The following is an 18273-nucleotide window of genomic DNA, read 5'->3' on the forward strand; positions in this document are numbered from 1 at the left end:
AAACATCAAAGTTTGTGAAGTCAATGGAATCCAAAATTCCATCTGACACTAGCCGCTCAACTCTATTTTTAGAGATGTGACCTAGGCGCTTGTGCCATAATGCTCCTGAATTGTTATTATCAATTTTACGCTTAGTACCACGTGATTCCACATTCAGGGATTCACTATAGGTGGCTACAGTGCTCAGCAAATACAGATTATCATATCCAATAAGTGAACCGGTTCCAACAATATTTGAATTAAAAGACAACTCGGCTTTACTGTTTCCAAATGAACATGAATAACCTGATTTGTCCAAATTAGAAACTGAAATTAAATTCCGTCTAAATGACGGTACCACAAAAGTGTCTTTCAAATCCAAATAAAATCCAGTACACAATAATAATCTAAAATGCCCTATAGCTTCCACCTCCACCGTCTTGCCATCTCCAACATAGATGTATCTTTCAACATCATTTGGCTTCTGGTAGCTTAGGCAACCCTGCATTGAAACACTGATGTTAGTAGTTGCACCAGAGTCTAACCACCAAGTGTTTCTAGGTACTGAAGCTAAATTGACCTCAGAACAGACCAAAGCAAAAAATGTACCTTTCCTTGCACGCCAAGCGTGATATTTAGCACATTTCTTTTTCATATGCCCAGACACATTGCAAAAGTAACAGGTATCATCCTCTTTCTGTTTCTTTTGTGCTGGAGCATCAGCAGCTTCATTCTTGGGCTCAACAGTTTTCTTTCTTTTGGCCTTGTCTTTAGAGGTGCTAACAAAATGCGCACTTTCTTTCATTTCTTGCTTTAACCTTTCCTCTTCTTGCACACAAAATGAAATGAGCTTGTTAAGAGACCATTTCTCCTTTTGACAGTTATAAGATATCTTAAACTGACTGAATTGTGCAGGAAGAGAAAGCAATACTAAATGAATGAGCAAGTCATCCGACAGCTCAAGCTTTAGCGCCTTAAGTTTTGAAGCAATATTTGACATGCCCATAATGTATTCCCTTATATTTCCTTTGCCCTGATATTTCATGGAAATCAAGTTCTGAAGAAGAGTACTTGTTTCCGCCTTATCGCTTTTTGCAAAGCGCTTTTCAATTTCAGCAAGGAAATCTTTGGCACCTTTTATCTCTTCCGAGATAGTACCCCTAAAGACCTCAGGAATGCCGCGCTTAATGATCATAAGACTCATGCGATTGGAGCGATCCCACTTCTCATAATCTTTCCTCTGTTCAGAGGTACTAGATTCCGTAGGAGAAGCGGGTTTCTCCACCCTTAGTGCAAGGTCAAGATCCATGCAGCCAAGAACAATTTCCATGTTCTCTTTCCAGTCCTTAAAATTTGTTCCATCAAGGACCGGAACCGAATTTAGATTAGCAGATATCGAACCAATAGTTGCTGAAAATAGAACAAAAACAAATGCTATAAATATACTCACATTAAGAAAAATTGAATCATTAATATGTCCAAAAATGGCATAACCCATCTCAAGATACCTAGTGCACCATCAATATCATGTCTTTTGACAGTAATACTAATTGCTAGTGGTACTCTTGTTGTAATGATCAAACATTGATAATAAATCATGTCAAATAACAAACCCTTCTTTGGATTGATTTATCATTCACATGTAAACCCTTAAAATTATCACATGTTTATCATCACAGGTGTGTATGAAATCCGGCCAAGCATTAACTTTTCCTTTGGGGTCCATTAATACTCGCATGGATAAACATACACACGCACAAACTTTTAATATTTCTTATGAGTAATCTCCATAAAAAGAGGTCACTTTTGTGACTTTCTTATTTTAATTGACTCATTTAAAATATCAAACAACTGTATAAAAATACAAGCCATAACCAAAATTTGAACACACTAATAATTTTCCATATAGTTTCCATATATCCATATTGAAAACAAATTTCTATTGCCCAAAAATATACTAACAAATACTAATACTATAGTATCAATTTAATATCCTGAGAGAGCAACAAACATGCAGTTTTCGTTTTTATATTGATTTTGATTCAAATCAAACCATACGAAATTACAAAACAAAACGGCAATCTGAATAAAATTCCCGTCAGTTATACAAAACATCAATTCAAATTCAATTTCGACTTCAATCTAAATTCACACTTATATAATCAATCGATGGTTTCTTGCAATGGCACAAATAGAATTGAAGCTTAAATCATATATTGCTTGAACCGTATGAACAAATTGCAGCGAAGGTTAATTTAAGAAAACTCATGACCCGACAAAGATTATGATTGGAAAAGACTGAATTCATAAAAAACCGACACTGCAAACAAGAATCAATTACCGAAAATTGAAATCCTAATTTTTAGAATTACCAAAGTCATACATGAATCAGGCATGGGTGGCTCTGATACCACTTGTAGGTTTCTTACAAATAAGGATTTGTTCCTAACCACATGCTTTTCTATCCATATAGAAAATAAAAGCATAATCCTAAACCACACTTGATTAACCCATACCCGAAAAACATGATGAAGATCTAGAACGGAAGCGTACCTGAATGAGCCATGGGAATCGCTGAAGGATTTGGGGTTGTGATCTTCCAATTGTAGATCACCCTTAGGGTTTCCTGATGTTCTCCTCTAATGGGGATGAGGAGAAACTTTTTACGTTGTTACGTTGTATCTACAATTGGAGACCATAACCCTATAAGTAACTGCATCAGTTACAATTATGTTTTCAATATTTCTAATTTGGCCCCTCATCAAATTAGAATATTGCCTTATGGTATCTGCACAATACCTTTTCATAACACATATGTCATTCGCCATAAGATCAATATTAAATAGACCACTTTAATTTTGGCTAATTAAATAATGGCCCTAACACAATTAAAAGTTACATTTGTGACCCAAAATTCTAAGAGGCACCTCTTGGAGTGAGTATTCCAATTTGTTTTAAGGAAAGTTCGGTTAAGGGGTTGGGACAAATGGTTAGGCCTAACCTGTGCAGCACGACTTGCCCTTCCCAGAACAACCAAAAGACCTCCATAACAGCCCCTTCACCTAGCCTCCCACACCATACGACTAGACCCTCAAACTCAATCCTTGTAAGCAACCGTGTTGCTCCATAAGTGAATAAGCCACCCCAAACCCCTGTCACACAGTGCCAACCACCAACCTTGTCCATAGATCAACCAGGATGGGGTGGGGTGTTATGCCAAGATCATGAAAAAAGAACATAACTCCTTTTCCTGTGATTTTGGTGGAGGGAGGCTCTGGAGGATGAGTGGCCGGAGGTGATGGTGATGATGGCACATGTGGGGGTGGCTGAATGTCAAGTAAAATAGACGACCAGTAAAAATTCCCTCTACTAATTTGTAGTATAACATGAGTCACTTTTGTTGGTGACTCATATTAGACATCATCATCAAAACAGTGAGCACAGCCCATCAAAACACTACACATTTCCCTCTATCATTTTTTGTCATGATCAAACACATAATAAAGTTTTATCATGATCATTCAATACATCATCAATTCATCATATAATACAATCTGTCAACAGCCTCTTACAGTTCATTAATAACTCCAATTTGGATCTTCCACGAAATATAAGCTTTCTTTGAAGAAGAGCTGAATCTCAATCTCAATATGATCAACAATAGACAATGTAAGAGAAATCAAATAGATAGTTCCTTACCAGACTAAAATAGAGCAAAAAACTAAATACAAAAGAACATTAAATTTACAAAGACATTCAAACAAGTTCCCTCATGAAGAACTACTTCTTACCATCTTCGATGGTTTTGTCTACAACAATTTTGACTTTCCTATACTCAACATCAACAGGTTGCATAACAGATTCCTCTGGCACCACTACACGTCTATTGCTAAAGATGGTCCAAAAGTAAAGAACAATAAATGCAACCAATGCTCCACATCCTGTACCAAATATAATAGCAGCAAGAATTCTCAAAAAGCAATCACTCCTTGTCCCTGGTCTAACCATTGGAGATTCAATGTTTTCAACAAAAACCTTCGGATCCAGAGGATCTGAATGCACTGAATGTGGAAAATGCCTTAAAACAAAGCTCCATGAATAGAGAAAGCAAGCATTCCCCTTCACAGAACTAAATCCCATAAGCATTTCTTTCTCCTTCAACACATTGGTTATGTCAATTGAGTGCCAGAGAAATGGATCAGAAGGCCTTGAATTACCACCATGTTTGCTCAATCTAACTTCTAAGCGCCTTGAACTTGCTTCATAATCAATCCAAGCATGCAACATATCTTCATTTCTCAAAGCCAAATTGATAGAGGAGTTGTAACTTTTTTTAGCTAGAACTGAATTACCCACATACATGGTCACATTACAATTAGCAGAAACCCCATTTCCACTATTCCTTGAAGCACTAAACTTAACACCAATAGCTTCAAAATTTGTACTTTTTAATCCAAAAGGAAACCCAGATAAACTTTGATTAAAAACATCACCTTTAGAACCTTTTGGAAACAGAACAAAAGCCAAACCACCCTCACTATCCAAGGGGATGGAAAATGCAAAGTAAGTTGAAAAGGAGACTAATTGTCTTGGTTTACCTTCAACAAGCTTGATAGGCTTCTTGTATAAGACCTTCCCAGAGCTTGAACTCCCTGAACCAGAGAAATGAATCCAGGACCTCACAACCTTTGCATTACCATAAAGGGCCACAGTGGAGTTAAATTTTGGATCTTTTTCAAAATCAGCAAAAGAAAACAATGGAGCTGGATGAAAAGCTAGGGTTTTGAGGAATAAAATGAAGAAAGTTAAGGTTTTGAAGTAATGGGAAGTGGTAAATGCAGCCATAGATGAAGTGGGTGGATTGAGGTGAATCTCTGACTCAAGGTTTGGTGGGATGTTCCCACTTGCATCAAAGGAGGAGTGGTGAGTGAAGAAGAAAGTGAAAGAATATTGGGGGAGTTGGGTTGGAGGTTGTGAAAATTTAATGCACTTTACTGGAATCTGCAACTCAGTGGTTAACTTTCTCACAGTGGCAGATGACCAAGGGAATATAATAAAGGCAATTATTTATTTCTTCTTTATCATCTTGTGGCTATGCTTGTGAAATACAAATACTCCTCATGTGACTCAACTCTATCTTAGGTATACATCACAATTTTTGTTTTTCTTTTTAATTTTCTTTTTCTTTTCTAAATTTATGTGCACTTATGGTCCCCTCATTAGGTTGTGAATAGCTCCATGTCTCCTGACATGAGATCATAATCTTCCTTAGCTTGCTGCTTATAGCCTTATACACTCCTTCTATTCTTATAATCTTCCTTAGCTAGCTGTTAATTGTGCACTCATTCCTTTTCCCTCCTTTCATTTTTCGTTTCACATTCTATCATACCAATCAACTTAAAAAATAACTTTTCATTCTCTTTCTTTTCTCTCTTTTTCTTTCCTTCCATTTTCTTTTCTCACTTTTCTTTTATAATCAGACACATCCTTAGTCTTGGTTTTGTGTATTCGCATACACACCCTCCTCTACAAAGCTCTTATCTCTAAATTAGATCTACGTCATACCTTCTAACAATCACTAGGTTAAAATCTTTCTTTTTAATGAAATCTCTTTTATAATGTAGTGTTATGTGTTTTTTCGAACTAAGATTCATCATGTGAAAACTATCTCATGTTTCTTCATATTGAAATTTTATATCTCTCTTTTCATATACATTAAATATGTGGAACCCTTAAATATTTAGATGAGAGGTGTAGATACAATATTCCACTTAAGAGTACCCAAATATCGGTGTTTCCCCTTTTAAAGTTGGAAACTAGATTACTAAATTTAGGTCAAATGAAAAACTATTTGATAAATTAACATGTTTTGTTTTCTTTTTATCAGTCAATTCATAGTAGCTCATAGTACTTTCACGTGTAGAAGTTAATGAATAATGGATATTGGTTTAATGTCTTGTCACATTGGTTGTCATGTTTATGTAAATGTCTAAATGATATTTATGGCCGACCTAAGTTAGTGACTTAATATGCACGTTAAACAGTTTCCATTTTTAATGAAAAAATACCAGTTTCCAATTCTCTTTACCAAATAATTAGATCTTCTACTTTCTTAGTACTACAAAAAAACAGTAACCAAAAGAAGTTGTTGAACTAAACCGAAGATCAAGAGTTCTGGGGTGCTTGGATGAAAACATTACTGAGAATCAAAGTTTCACACCTCATGATATAAATTAATGTCCTTAATAATAATGTAAGGAAGCTAGATTATATAAAGAAATCTTTTTTTTTATAAGCGATTATATAAAGAAGTAATAGTGTACACTACTGATGATATAGTTTTGGCCAAAGACTAAAGTTCACTCTCTTATTCATAAGCCCAATGAGGTTTGGCAAATATGGATTCAAGAGGATTGGCAAATCATAAGCCCAATCCTTGAAAATATTTATGCATTGATTTTTTTCCCCAAGCCATCCCATGTTAGCAGCCATGAGACAGTGATCGAACCCTGGACTGGACTAGATGTTTGAGGAGTCCAACTATCTACTAGTTATACTACACCTTGTTGGTTTTGCATTGGTTTTCTCAAGCACATTCTTTTCTTTGAAAATATTTTTGTGATCATTATTGTCCTTGAAAATGTTTTTTTTAAATAATTCATAGATCTCACTTTTCTTTGAAATGTTTTGGCATTTCTCTGTGAAATCTCACTCTATTTGTAGGAAAGTACATTCCTATTTGTTTACTGATTTTTAAATAATATTTTTATTTTAAAATAACTAAAATGTGATCCTCATCATATGGATAAGATTTTTTTTTACAAAAACAAAATATATCAATTACCTTTTACACAGTGGATAAGAAAACCCTGTCATATGATCCTAATCTGTTTCTAGTTGAAGTGGCAGCAAATCCAAATCATTTTTTTATCTCTGTCATAGTCATAACTAGGTATCTTCAATGGAGCCAGAGGGAATGAGAGATTCAGTCATGAAACGTGCATTGGCAAAAGCATAATGCAACAAAAAAACTTCAAATTTTAGGCCTTCATCATATAGATATCTCAGATTTCAATTTTGGGGATTGAGCATCAGCAAACAGCTTCTATCCATGTCCCGCTAATCTTAATATCAGAGAGCAAAGTCCCTAACTTCCCCAGTTCGCCAGGACTCATAATACACTAGTATGCACCAGGTAAGAATGCATTTAATTTCATGTAAAATTTGGCTTAACCTGCAAATGGAACAATCCGAAAGAGAATGCAGTGCGCAACTCTTTCGAGTTTTTTTCTCAATGCCACTGATAAAAAGTTGTGTACATACATGTGTATTACGAGTACAGTGGAATATGCGAACATACCATTAGGTCAGAGAATCTACAGGCATCAGTTAGTCTCAAGAGCAATTTCACTAACATCTAACTCTACTATGTTCTCCTTCCCAAATATAGTATAAAGCACAGTAGCCTGCATGAAGAAAGCTTAATTGAGTTAATACAAAGAAGGATAAAAAAAAATATTCATGTAATTACTTGAGCCACTAAGTCGCACATAATTTCCACCTTTCAAAGCCATTTTGATTTTCATGTAGGCATACCAGCAATTTTCATCACATAAACTAGTGAATATCTTCCTTTTTTTCGTTGGACAAAAGTCTTAATGCCAATGTCAATTTGTTCATGTTAAAGAAGCAACTCACCATTTTGGTTTTCCGATTCAGCTTCTTGAGGGTTCCTGCAAACCCTGCAAATGTTCCAGATACAATTCGTACGGTGGAACCTGGAACAAGGAGTTTATAATCTTTTCGAGCAGATGAAGCATCTGTGAGCTGGTTAGATGTTTTTCTAGATCCTCTCTTAGGCTTAGAATCAACAGTACCATTTGAAACATCAGGTTCTGACTCTGCATTTGTAATCGCAGAATTTACAACAGCTTTTTTCTCTTCTTCCTCGAATGCTCGGTCAGCCTTTTCTTGTTCTTCTTTTGCCTGTCTGAAGATTGCTTCCATGTCCACTTCAGATACTGGCCTTGGTTTGTTAATCTGTCTCTTTCTAAAAATGATAAAAACAGTTGAGAACTTTCAGTTAGACTGAACAGGGAAAAATATACATTAAAGACATCAAATATTTGGTGTTTTTAATATCTGAAATCAATCACTAGGAGTATATGAAAGCTAAAAAGACACCACCCATTCGAAATCTTATAAAATAAGGTCAGTAGGTAGTAACTCAATTCATCAAAATTAATCAAAATGCATCAAACACAAGCAGCAGATGCTTACGTATTTCCAACCAAGGAACCAACAAAGCCTCCAATACCATCATACTCTTTTATGAAGTCATGCAGTGGCTTGTTCAAAACACATCTTAAGAAAATACAACCTGGGAACAGAGCTTTTGGTTTGACGGAGAGCGAACCATTCTTCAATTTCCTTTTCTCATGAACAGCTGGAGCATATACCTAAAACCAAATTTCACTACCACATCAACAAATATGTAACATAATGAAACAAACATTGTATGAAAGTGAAACATCAGATCTTATTCATTCATCCTTTATTTTGCAATGGGGTACAAGCTCCAAGTAACATTGCCATTCTCTAAATATAGGTTGTTATGTACAAGCTCCAAGCAACATTGTCATTCTTTAAGGCCCAGTTTGGAAGAGCTTATTTGAGCTTATCTGACAGCATAAGCTCTTATGCCAGCGTTTGGGAGGGCTTATGCAAACAGCTTATGACCTGCCATAAGCAATTTTCAGCTTATTTTCATAAGCTACTCAGGATAGCTTATGAAAAACAGCTTATGCTTATATACAACTTATTTTTAATTTATTTCAATAAATTTTTAAAAATAGCTTATGAATAAGCGCTTATGAATAAGCGCTTATGTCATAAGCGCTTATGACCATAAGTGCTTAATTAAGCTGTTTTTCCAAACGGGGCCTAAGTATATGTTTGGAGGGAAGATTTCAGCCAAAAATTAAGCAAATATAAGTTAAAATTTTCATTTTTGAATTAAGAAAGTTACATAGTGTTTAAAAAAAGTAAAGAATTACTTTCATGAATTTAGTAATTGTACATTTCTAATCATATTTCCACATCCTACAACCACCAAGTGCGCAGAACAACTGACACGGGGTTGTTCTAGCTTAAGCAGAGGTCTCGGATTTGAGTTCAGCCGCGTTAAGTACTCGATAGTGAGAGTGTTTGCCACCTATAGTGGTCCTATTCGGCTCAAACAAGATTGTCTCAATAGAGGATACATGCGGTTTAAACCAATCAAATATGATCTAAACTATGTGTGAAACTAATTTTTACTATTTCCATAGTAACTAACTATAATATCTTGAGAAAAAAAAAACACTTACATCATCCTTTAGATTAAAGTATTTATCCTACTTTCCCTTTCTATCAAAAACAATTCCTCATACACATACCCCAAAATCTCATTCAAACGAACATAAAAACTACACTCAAATTTTTTCATGAAAACCAAATACAGAGCTAAACCATTTCTTATCCACATAAAATGCAGTCAAATAATGTGCTTCCAAAATTCACAACCCCAACAACTAACCTTAAAATCAATGTCAGGGAAGTGCTTAGCAAGTGAGCGAGCGAGGGCTTGGGCAGTGTACTGAGCCTTAATCCGGGAGACACGAACGACCCACCATTGGGGACCCAACTTCATGAGGTTATCAAGGTTGAGCTCATCCATCCATGACTTGTTCTCCTTCTTCGGCTTCTTGATGAGCTTCTCCTCCACCTCTTCCTTCCAGTTGGTGCCCTCTCTTCTCTCGTTCCTCAGCCGCCTTCTCTCCCTCGCCGTGAGCTGGTGGGTCTCGGTGGATTCCACGGTGGCGGAGATTGAGAGCTTGGAGGGTCTGGTTTGGTGGAGGGAGAAGGAGAGAGAAGGGAGGGAGGGGAGAGGAGAGAGAGGGTGGAGCTGTAAGCGTGGTGGTGGTGGTTGTGGATTCCATAGCTGAAGTACTACCCCCTTCATCTTCTTCTGGTTCTTCTACCACATAAGATAACTCATCCCTCGTGATTCTTATCATTTTTAAATAAATAAAAAAATTATATGATTTTGTAAACACTTGTTACTTTGTTAGCATTTCTTATTGTTAATGGTAATTTCTTATAATTTTTTTAATCTATAAACTTTAGATACTTATAACTTATAAATATATTGTAGTTCACAGTCATCCAATTAGAATATATTAATTTATCATGTCATAATTTAATTTAAATTTAATAATACTTAAAATGAAAAATTATGGTTGATTGAATGCATGTGTAAAATAAAGAAAGAATATTCCACAAAGAGTAGATACACCCTTACAAAAGGTATCACTAAAGCTCATAGGAGGGAATCATGAATAACAAAGTCAATAGAGTTGTTAGCCCCTAATTTAGCGAATAAATCAGTTGCAACATTACTATCGAAAGATATGTTTAAAATTGGTTACATGGACCCTCTAGATGCATTTCTTTCAATATTGCTAATTAACGAAGAGAAATGTGGAAATTAGGAACAACATTACCACCCAACTTTAAAGTATGAAAAGAGTTTGAGCCTTACGAATAACACATAAGCAAACCATACCAAATAGCAAATATCTCAAGCTTGAAGGACTAACCCCTTTAACCAAACCACCAAGATCATTACAAATCAAGCCACCAGACCTCATAGCACTAGGGTTACCCAATAAACTATTGTCAATATTATGCGCAACCCAATTTGCACGAGGTCTCTCCCACGTAAGCTAGCGATGAGCCAAAGAAACAACATAAGAACATAAAGTCAACGCGAAGTTCGTAAAAAAGTTACTCGCAAAGCCAAAGATAGCGCTGCTATGCTTGGGGAGCACTTGAAAAATAACTTGACAATAACTCTTTTATATCGCCAAACTAGTAGAACAAATGCCTACTAAGAGCTTTGATCAGACAAAGAAAGGAAATCCTCAAAAGTGACAACATCCCAAAAACCGACAATCACCCATAACGTGAACCAAGCCAAACAACATGTGTTTGAGGACAGTCCCTAAGGAAGTGCAAGATAGCCTCCACATGAAAATGACAAAAACCACAAACATTATCTGAGACCTTCCTGAAAAATAAAAATCCAACAGGGGAAAGGGCATCATGGCAAGCTAACCATATAAAAGAAGCAGATACGCTCGGACACCTAAAGCCTCCAAATCCGATTCTAGGAGAACTGAGGCAACAAAGGTGGCGATATGGCATCACGACCTAAAGAGCCAATGCTAGCGTCTCTTGGTCAAGTACACGTCATCAATATGATGACTCCAAACAAAATAATAGAGACACCATGCTTCAACACAAAGCACAAAAGGGAAATAACATCCAAACGGGGCAATTGGGTATACAACAAACTGGGGAGAAACCACCCATCAGCGTAATTATCAACAGCTAGAGTAAGCTGCACAACATGGACATCAAGCCGCAAAACCATATAACATAACAAACTCAAGCCACTCATTGTTTAGCGTCATATAAACAAACCTTATGCATATATCCAGTCATATTTATTTATCTTATCATATTATAATTAAATTCAAATTAGGTAAAAGACATAAAAAGGATGGTAAAAGACATAAAAAGGATGGTTGTTTAACCATCATTATGATTTTCACTTAATTTTTACTAATGTTGTAGAATTGAAATGTTAGAGCTTGCATGTTAATTTCTATGAAAAATCCCATGGTTTTACATGTTTTGGGTATTTTTTTAAGCTTGTTTTGGGTATTTTAAATTTACTTTGGAGTACATCGGTAGATAAACTAGTTTTCGCAGAACTGATGCACCAAAGTGCCTCCAAACATGCTTAAGCCATAAAATTATAGGCACATGATTTTTCAACACGCACGTGTCAATATACTAACACCCTTGTGTAACCTAGTCATCATCACGATCGTGTCATTTTGATCTACATTCCGCGCACTCATACACAAATGGAATGTTTAAAACCCTCATCTAGGGTTTCAAGAAAAAACTTACACTATATAATAAAAATACGCCGTATTTTCTCTTCCAAAAGATCATTCGAAAAGTTCAAGACAGTCACGAAAACATTTTCAGGTAAGTCACGCTATTCATTTTTGTGATTAGAGTATATTGTGAGAATCAAAAAATATTAAGATATTTCTTTTAGTTTTATGTAAAATGCAAAATTATGAAAAGCCTATCATCCTTTTCATCATTTCTTTCACTTTCATTCTTATGTGTTTCGGGATAAATGTTTTTTTCTTTTTGTGTATTTACTTACTTTCGCAATTTCGAACCAGATCACTCTGTGTGCAAAAGCGCTCTCTTTTGGAATAGAGAGGTTGTTTGTATGCAAATTATTTTTCTTTTTCATTACAAATTTTCATTTTCTTTTGCAGGTTCGATTTCATTCATTTTTTTTTATTTCTTACACATTTTCATGAAAATTGAAATCTTGTTCTGTTTTGCCGTCTACCGCCAAAACTGCTACTGAATTTGAAGGCAAAAAAGTCCCGCGTTTTGAACCACTCACACTCACTTCCCCTCCAATATTTTTCAAATTTCTTCACCACGCTTCATCTTCATCTTCTTCTTCGTTGTTGACTGTGTCAAAACGAAGTAAACAACAATGGTGAAGCAATCAAAACCTAGAAAACCAGACTCATTCGGCAAGGGCAAGGTCACCCCAATCCAGGTCGCATTCATCGTCGACAGGTACCTCTGCGACAACAATTTCACCGAAACGCGCTCCGCCTTCCGAAACGAAGCTTCCTCGCTCATCGCCAATTCGCCGATTAACCAGGTTTTCCGCTACCCATTTCCGTCTTTTGCAACCCCTTTTAATTTTTTCCACTTGGGTCGTGATCTTCTGTGTCGAATTTGGATTTTGTTTTTGTTTGATTTATTGGATTTTTCAGGTGCCGAAGAGTTTGTTGAGCTTGGGTGAGATGCTGAATGAGTATATATGCTTGAAGGAGCAGAAGGTGATGGTGGATCGGGAAAGGGTTCTTGTGGAGCAAGAGAAAAACCGGGTTCAGATGCTGTTGCAAGGAATGCATAATGTCATGAACGCTTACAATGCTAGCCGAAGCAACGCTGCGCCTAATGTCCATGTAATGAACGCGAAATCTGCGGTGGTTCCTCAACCGAAACTTCAGAATGGAACTCCTCCAGGTATAACAGTTTCCCCCCTAATTCATAAGGAGTTGAATCTTAGTGATTATTGATGTTATTGTTTTAAATTTATACCATTTTTTTTTTGAAGTTGTTGTCCCTTAAGTTGTGGGTGAATTGCAGTTCCAAAGTAATTGTTGAAGCCATAACGAATTGAAAACGCTAGGCAAAGCTATTATGTTGTTATTTACTTTCATCTTTTAATTGATTACATGTTTAGAAACACCATACATTAGATAAATTGCTGACTATTGCTCGAAATTGTGGCCGTATTGCTAGTTGTGATTAGAGACTTCAACTTAGAGCATATTATGCCATAAACTTGATCAATAAGGGTCTTGACTATTTAAGATTAATGCTCAGTTTCAGTTTGGTTTTTGATAATTTAGTTATGCATGACAGTTAAGGAAAACTCATCTTAGAAGGTTTTTTTCTGGGCTAATTTACTGGTTTTTGATTCTGAATAGAGAGTAGTGGAGAATTTTAGACATCTTCAATCAAGGAGGCAGTATAACTCTGGTTTTTTTGTAATAAGAAAATTATGTTTCTTACTTTCTATTGGTTTCTCAGAGTTTTCTGTTGTGTGTGAAATGTGAAAGCTATGAATGGTTATCAATTCAGGGTTATATCTGGAGTAGATTGTAGCATATTAAAATAATATCGTTGGATTAAGTTTCAATTGGATTGAAAGGTTATTTGACCTTCAATCTTTTAACTGTTTGAAGGAAACCAATTATACACACTAACTCCACATCCACCTCTAGAGAAAGATAGGAATAAAAGGGAGAGTGAGAGTGCTTGTTTTAATGTGAAACCAAGTTGAATGTTAACTGATTCAAGGACTTGGTTTCACATTTATTGTCTAGGAATGGTAAATTTGGCATTCCAATGTAAGAAAACACGAATTTAACTGAAAAACAAACATGCTCAGAGAAGTGAGAGATATGATAGAAAAAGAAGAGAGTTGAAAGGGAAAGTGGATGGGAATGAAATAGTTTATAGTTTTGAATATATCAAAGTTGTGGTTTGAATGATGTATTGATGTTTCTCTGTTGTGATCTTGGATTCTTTCTTTAAAGGTGTTCCAGCTCTAACTACTTTTTTTTTTTGAATCCAGCTCTAACTACTGCTACTACTATGATGACGCAAAACACATTGAACATTCACTCGCTGCCCCCGTCTATCAACACTAATCCAGAGACTGGAAACTTCTCAACACCCATAGTAAGTGTATCTAGCAGAAAAAGAAAAGATACTAATACAGTGGATGTCCCTTCAGTTGCAAAGAGATCTCGTGGTGCATCATCCAGTAGGAAAATTCCTGTCAAAGGTATACATAGTCTTATAGCTTGTGCATTTGGTTGGTATATAAGCTAATCTTTTATGTGTCATCAATTAATTTGTTATTCTATCCCATTGTCAGGTAAAAAACCACTGCTACAATCAACTAGTGTCAATAATCAAGCAGTTTCTCAGCTCTCTTGTCCAACTCAATCATCAGCTGGGAACTGCATACCCAGTGGATCCGAGGTTCCAGGATCCAGTGTTGTTAAATGCTTATTTAATCATCCTGCACTTACTATTCCTACCAATTCACCAGTTCCAAAGACACCTCCCAGATCAAATTCCTGTCACAGTGATACAAATATATCCCCTACTGAGATTTCTTCGGTGGCAACTTGCAACGGGGAGGCTACACCTACTTGTTACTCTGTAGTTTCAACCAAGAGAGTTTTGGTTAGCCCTGCAAAACAGATGGCTTATATAGAGAGCAGTCATTGCATTTCTCCTGTTAAGGCGGTGAATTCAGACAAGGTAAGTAAGAGGGATCACGTAAGAAGCAGGTTGGACTTTGATGCCTCTGATATGCCTGAGAGCTTGGACAAATCATCGCCTAATGAAATGTCTACATCTGAGTCTGACAAGGAACTTGACCTATTTGACATTGATTTTTCTAACTTAGATGCCTTGGGAATGGACTTCTCATTCACTGAAATGTTAAATGATCTAGAAATTCCTTGTGAAGGCATTGATTTTTCTGACAATCCTGCATCAAGTCATTCAAAGGATAATCCTTCAGGGTATTGTTTCTGTTTATTGCTGCATCCTTTGTTATTAATCAATGCTGCTACCTGACATTCTTTTGTTTTTTATTTATTTAAACAGGTCTTCTCATGAATGCAAGGCTAATCAAGTTATATCTGGATTATCATCAACTAAGGCAGAAGTTCTATCTGAGAAAGACATGAATACACTTGGTAATGAAACTCATTGTGCATCTTCATAATTATGACCTAAATCACAATTTACTGAGAAGCTTTAAATTCTGCAGGCCCTGATTGTCTGACTACAATGAACACTGTCACAAAATGCATAAAAACTATAAGCCCAGGTAAATTTATTCAGTTCTTTTAGATATAAACTCACTCGAGCATCTTTACAACAACGTAAACTTTTGAGAAAGTGACGGCATGGCATGATATAGCCTCCATGGCAGTTTTATCTATAGTACAATCTGTTTTGCCTTCATTCTTTTAAATAACGAAACTTAAATTTCCTACAAAGTAGGGAGGGGAGGTAGAAAATTTCAGAATAGTTAATTCATGATATATATATATATATATATATATATATATATATATGCTTTTTAATATTTAAAGATCTTACAATATCAACTCATGCTATATTATGCTTTCAGTGAAAAAACGCCAGCATTGTTTAGATCAGGAGAATTGTTGATCTGACTGTTTGAAGAATGACTCGGGATTACTTGCTATGCCTGCATGCGGCAGAAGATGTTTATGTTCATTGCGAAGAGAATGATACTTTGCAGTTGCCCTTGATTCACGATGTTAACACCATTCATTAATTCTTTAACCTATTTGCCTGTTTGGTCATGAAGACAAAGCTAAAGTGATGCAATCTAGAAGCTCTTTGAACAAAAAATTTCTGGATCAAATATTGTGAAACAGCTTAAAATGTATGGGAAAGAGGTGAGGCAGAGACTAATCATGCTAGGAATCTGTGTTATGAGATTACTGTAATTTCCTGAATTCTGGATTTGCATTTGTCGTATGTTTCAGAACTTTGTAGAAAACTACGATCATACTTGTAATTTTGAATCCTTGATCTTCTTTCTTTCTTAAAACTAAACAATGTAGAGTTGTATGTGATGTTTTTAGTCAATACTTGTTTTATTTCAGTGTTTTTTCCTGGTTATGGTGATGCACGTAAGTGCAAATTTCTATCTCATCCACTCCACAGGATTGTTTTGTACTCCTTTAATAGAAAATTATTGCATAGAAGATCCTAATTGACTTGATGTTAACAATTCTTTGATGAACCCTATTACTCTCTGGAGGGTCTGTTCTATTAAATTGATGAATTTAACAATTTGTCTATGATGTTAACAACTCATTGTTGTCAAAATCCTAGGTCTGAGTAACAGGCTTGCTATGTGTCATGGACCAACATGTGGTTGGTTTCAGTTGTACATAATTGATTTTCCTCAAGCAATATGGAAATACCTTTGCTAGGAAAGCTAGTCTACCTAGGATTACCTCCTATAGGGTATACAAGTCTTAAACCAACAATAAAATTATGGTTTCGTTGTGCATGTTTTGATTTTACTACAGCTAGTGTCGGAAATAAATCTATACATGGAACCCATATGATATTGATAGCTTCAATACTCTCCTCCAATCACAGCTAGTAATTGTCTAACTAATGTAATATGATAATATCCACAAGTTGAATAATCAATTTGATATGGGATTCTGTAATTAGACATTCTACTCAAAAGGCTTCAACTGTGTTCTAAGTTGTGTCCAATTTCTCGTTTCCAAGATTAGAACAAGAATTGACTTTCTTCCAAATTGAAGTATGCTAAAGTTTCATTGTATTTGACATTTGCCCATATATATTTGCAGTACATTCTTTAAGACATCATTTTAGTATACTCTTATTATGATTTTGTTGGTTGAAGCTAACACTTTTTATGCCAACAGCTTCTTCCACAATATAAGGTTGCATGGATGCAAATATTAACAAAAGGCATTCCTTCATCTTTTCCTGTTATTATTACCAGGATAAATTAACAAAAGACGTGCATCTCAGTCTAGTAAACAGTTTTTTTTTGGGGTCAAAAGTCTAGTTAACAGTTGTAGTTCTACATTTCTGATTAGAGGATAGAGTTCAAAACTTAGTTAATATATTGTGCCTAACTTTTGGCTGCTTCACTCCATCTAACACCATTTTTCTTACAAAAGCTTATTTTCCTTACAAATTACTGTGTTTATTTATGTTTTCTCATAACTAAATATAATGGAACCTGAATCATGTCTATAAGATATTCTGTTTTCACTGGGGATGAGGCTTGGGAAATATAACTAATAGGCGGGTATTTAAGGAGTAGTTATATTTTCAACGTATTTTATTCAAAGAAATCCTTCTCAAACATCAGGGTGAACTTTTCTAATAATGAAAATTCAGCAAAATTTACAGTGATATGTTTTATGTCTTTATCCAATTAACTTAGATAAGACTTTTTTAGAGATTTATTTGGGCATGTGTTATTTGCTTATTTGAATGACTGGCGTAAAAACGTATATTAAAATAAAAATTGACCTTACATAGCATCAGCTGGAATAGCTCAGTTGGTTAGAGCGTGTGGCTGTTAACCACAAGGTCGGAGGTTCGAACCCTCCTTCTAGCGCTTTTTGAAGCATTTTTCCTTTATTAATATTGCTTGATACCTTCTGCAGTGAATGCTATAGTTGCTAACTTGGACTATTATTCATTTATCATGTCAATAATTATCACATTGCATTGAATATTTGATAATAATGCATCAAAACATTTTGTTGGAAACAATATTTGATTAATATTAATTGCAATCTCAATAGTTGGTCAATATTTAAAATTAATTTACAATTGTAATATATTGTATAATATTATACAATTTGCTTTGATTTTTTTTAAATAAGCAACGAGGTCTATCACAGGTTACTACCTAGTTAAGAACATTAAAGGTGTACTAACATGATTGGATGTTTGAGCCTTCTTTCTAGTGATTTTTTTAATTTTTGCTTTACTATTACTTTAGGCAAAACC

General features: G+C 35.3%; 3 protein-coding genes and 1 non-coding gene across 8 annotated transcripts; 2 read left to right on the forward strand and 2 right to left on the reverse strand.

Moving 5' to 3' along the window:
* Positions 1–183: 183 nt before the first annotated feature.
* LOC130749441 (uncharacterized) lies at positions 184–5036 on the reverse strand. 3 transcript variants are annotated; one of them, XR_009022920.1, is made up of 3 exons: positions 2533–5036; positions 589–1389; positions 184–481 (listed from the first exon to the last, which is right to left on the reverse strand). XR_009022920.1 is itself a non-coding variant. In XM_057602794.1 (3 exons), exons 1-3 carry the CDS (start codon positions 2543–2545, stop codon positions 453–455), a joined length of 843 nt encoding a protein of 280 aa, XP_057458777.1. In that variant the 5' UTR covers positions 2546–2665; the 3' UTR covers positions 184–452. The 3 variants fall into 3 exon arrangements, 1 of the variants encoding a protein (XP_057458777.1); XM_057602794.1 differs by having other exon boundaries at positions 2533–2665; XR_009022921.1 differs by having other exon boundaries at positions 184–1389; positions 2533–5019.
* Positions 5037–7008: 1972 nt separating this feature from the next.
* LOC130749442 (uncharacterized) lies at positions 7009–10033 on the reverse strand. Of its 3 annotated transcripts, none has more exons than XM_057602798.1 (5): positions 9557–10033; positions 8260–8438; positions 7678–8029; positions 7340–7445; positions 7009–7213 (listed from the first exon to the last, which is right to left on the reverse strand). In XM_057602798.1, the coding sequence occupies exons 1-4, from the start codon at positions 9980–9982 to the stop codon at positions 7365–7367; spliced, it is 1038 nt and encodes a 345-aa protein (XP_057458781.1). In that variant the 5' UTR covers positions 9983–10033; the 3' UTR covers positions 7009–7213; positions 7340–7364. The 3 variants fall into 3 exon arrangements, with proteins under 3 accessions (XP_057458781.1, XP_057458779.1, XP_057458778.1); XM_057602796.1 differs by having other exon boundaries at positions 7009–7254; XM_057602795.1 differs by having other exon boundaries at positions 7009–7445.
* A 2241-nt stretch (positions 10034–12274) lies between these two features.
* Positions 12275–16363, forward strand: LOC130709550 (uncharacterized). Its single transcript, XM_057558935.1, has 7 exons — positions 12275–12790; positions 12906–13161; positions 14279–14491; positions 14585–15242; positions 15328–15419; positions 15494–15553; positions 15860–16363. The coding sequence occupies exons 1-7, from the start codon at positions 12617–12619 to the stop codon at positions 15898–15900; spliced, it is 1494 nt and encodes a 497-aa protein (XP_057414918.1). The 5' UTR covers positions 12275–12616; the 3' UTR covers positions 15901–16363.
* Positions 16364–17801: 1438 nt separating this feature from the next.
* Positions 17802–17875, forward strand: TRNAN-GUU (transfer RNA asparagine (anticodon GUU)). Its single transcript has one exon. It is a non-coding gene; the product is annotated as a tRNA-Asn (tRNA).
* The last annotated feature ends 398 nt before the right edge of the window (positions 17876–18273 follow it).

The sequence above is a fragment of the Lotus japonicus genome, chromosome 3 (assembly GCF_012489685.1).
Source record: "Lotus japonicus ecotype B-129 chromosome 3, LjGifu_v1.2".
NCBI lineage: Eukaryota > Viridiplantae > Streptophyta > Magnoliopsida > Fabales > Fabaceae > Lotus > Lotus japonicus.

Excerpts from the sequence above, each read along its gene's own strand:
- LOC130709550 (XM_057558935.1), top strand. The coding sequence starts at position 12,617 with ATGGTGAAGCAATCAAAACCTAGAAAACCAGACTCATTCGGCAAGGGC. Across the intron at positions 12,791-12,905 it reads CCAATTCGCCGATTAACCAG|GTGCCGAAGAGTTTGTTGAG; the intron begins GTTTTCCGCTAC and ends TGGATTTTTCAG. Across the intron at positions 14,492-14,584 it reads TAGGAAAATTCCTGTCAAAG|GTAAAAAACCACTGCTACAA; the intron begins GTATACATAGTC and ends TCCCATTGTCAG.
- LOC130749442 (XM_057602798.1), bottom strand. The coding sequence starts at position 9,982 with ATGAAGGGGGTAGTACTTCAGCTATGGAATCCACAACCACCACCACCA. Across the intron at positions 8,439-9,556 it reads TCCCTGACATTGATTTTAAG|GTATATGCTCCAGCTGTTCA; the intron begins GTTAGTTGTTGG and ends ATTTGGTTTTAG. Across the intron at positions 8,030-8,259 it reads GGTTCCTTGGTTGGAAATAC|AAAGAGACAGATTAACAAAC; the intron begins GTAAGCATCTGC and ends TATCATTTTTAG.
- LOC130749441 (XM_057602794.1), bottom strand. Across the intron at positions 482-588 it reads CGCTTGGCGTGCAAGGAAAG|GGTTGCCTAAGCTACCAGAA; the intron begins GTACATTTTTTG and ends GTTTCAATGCAG.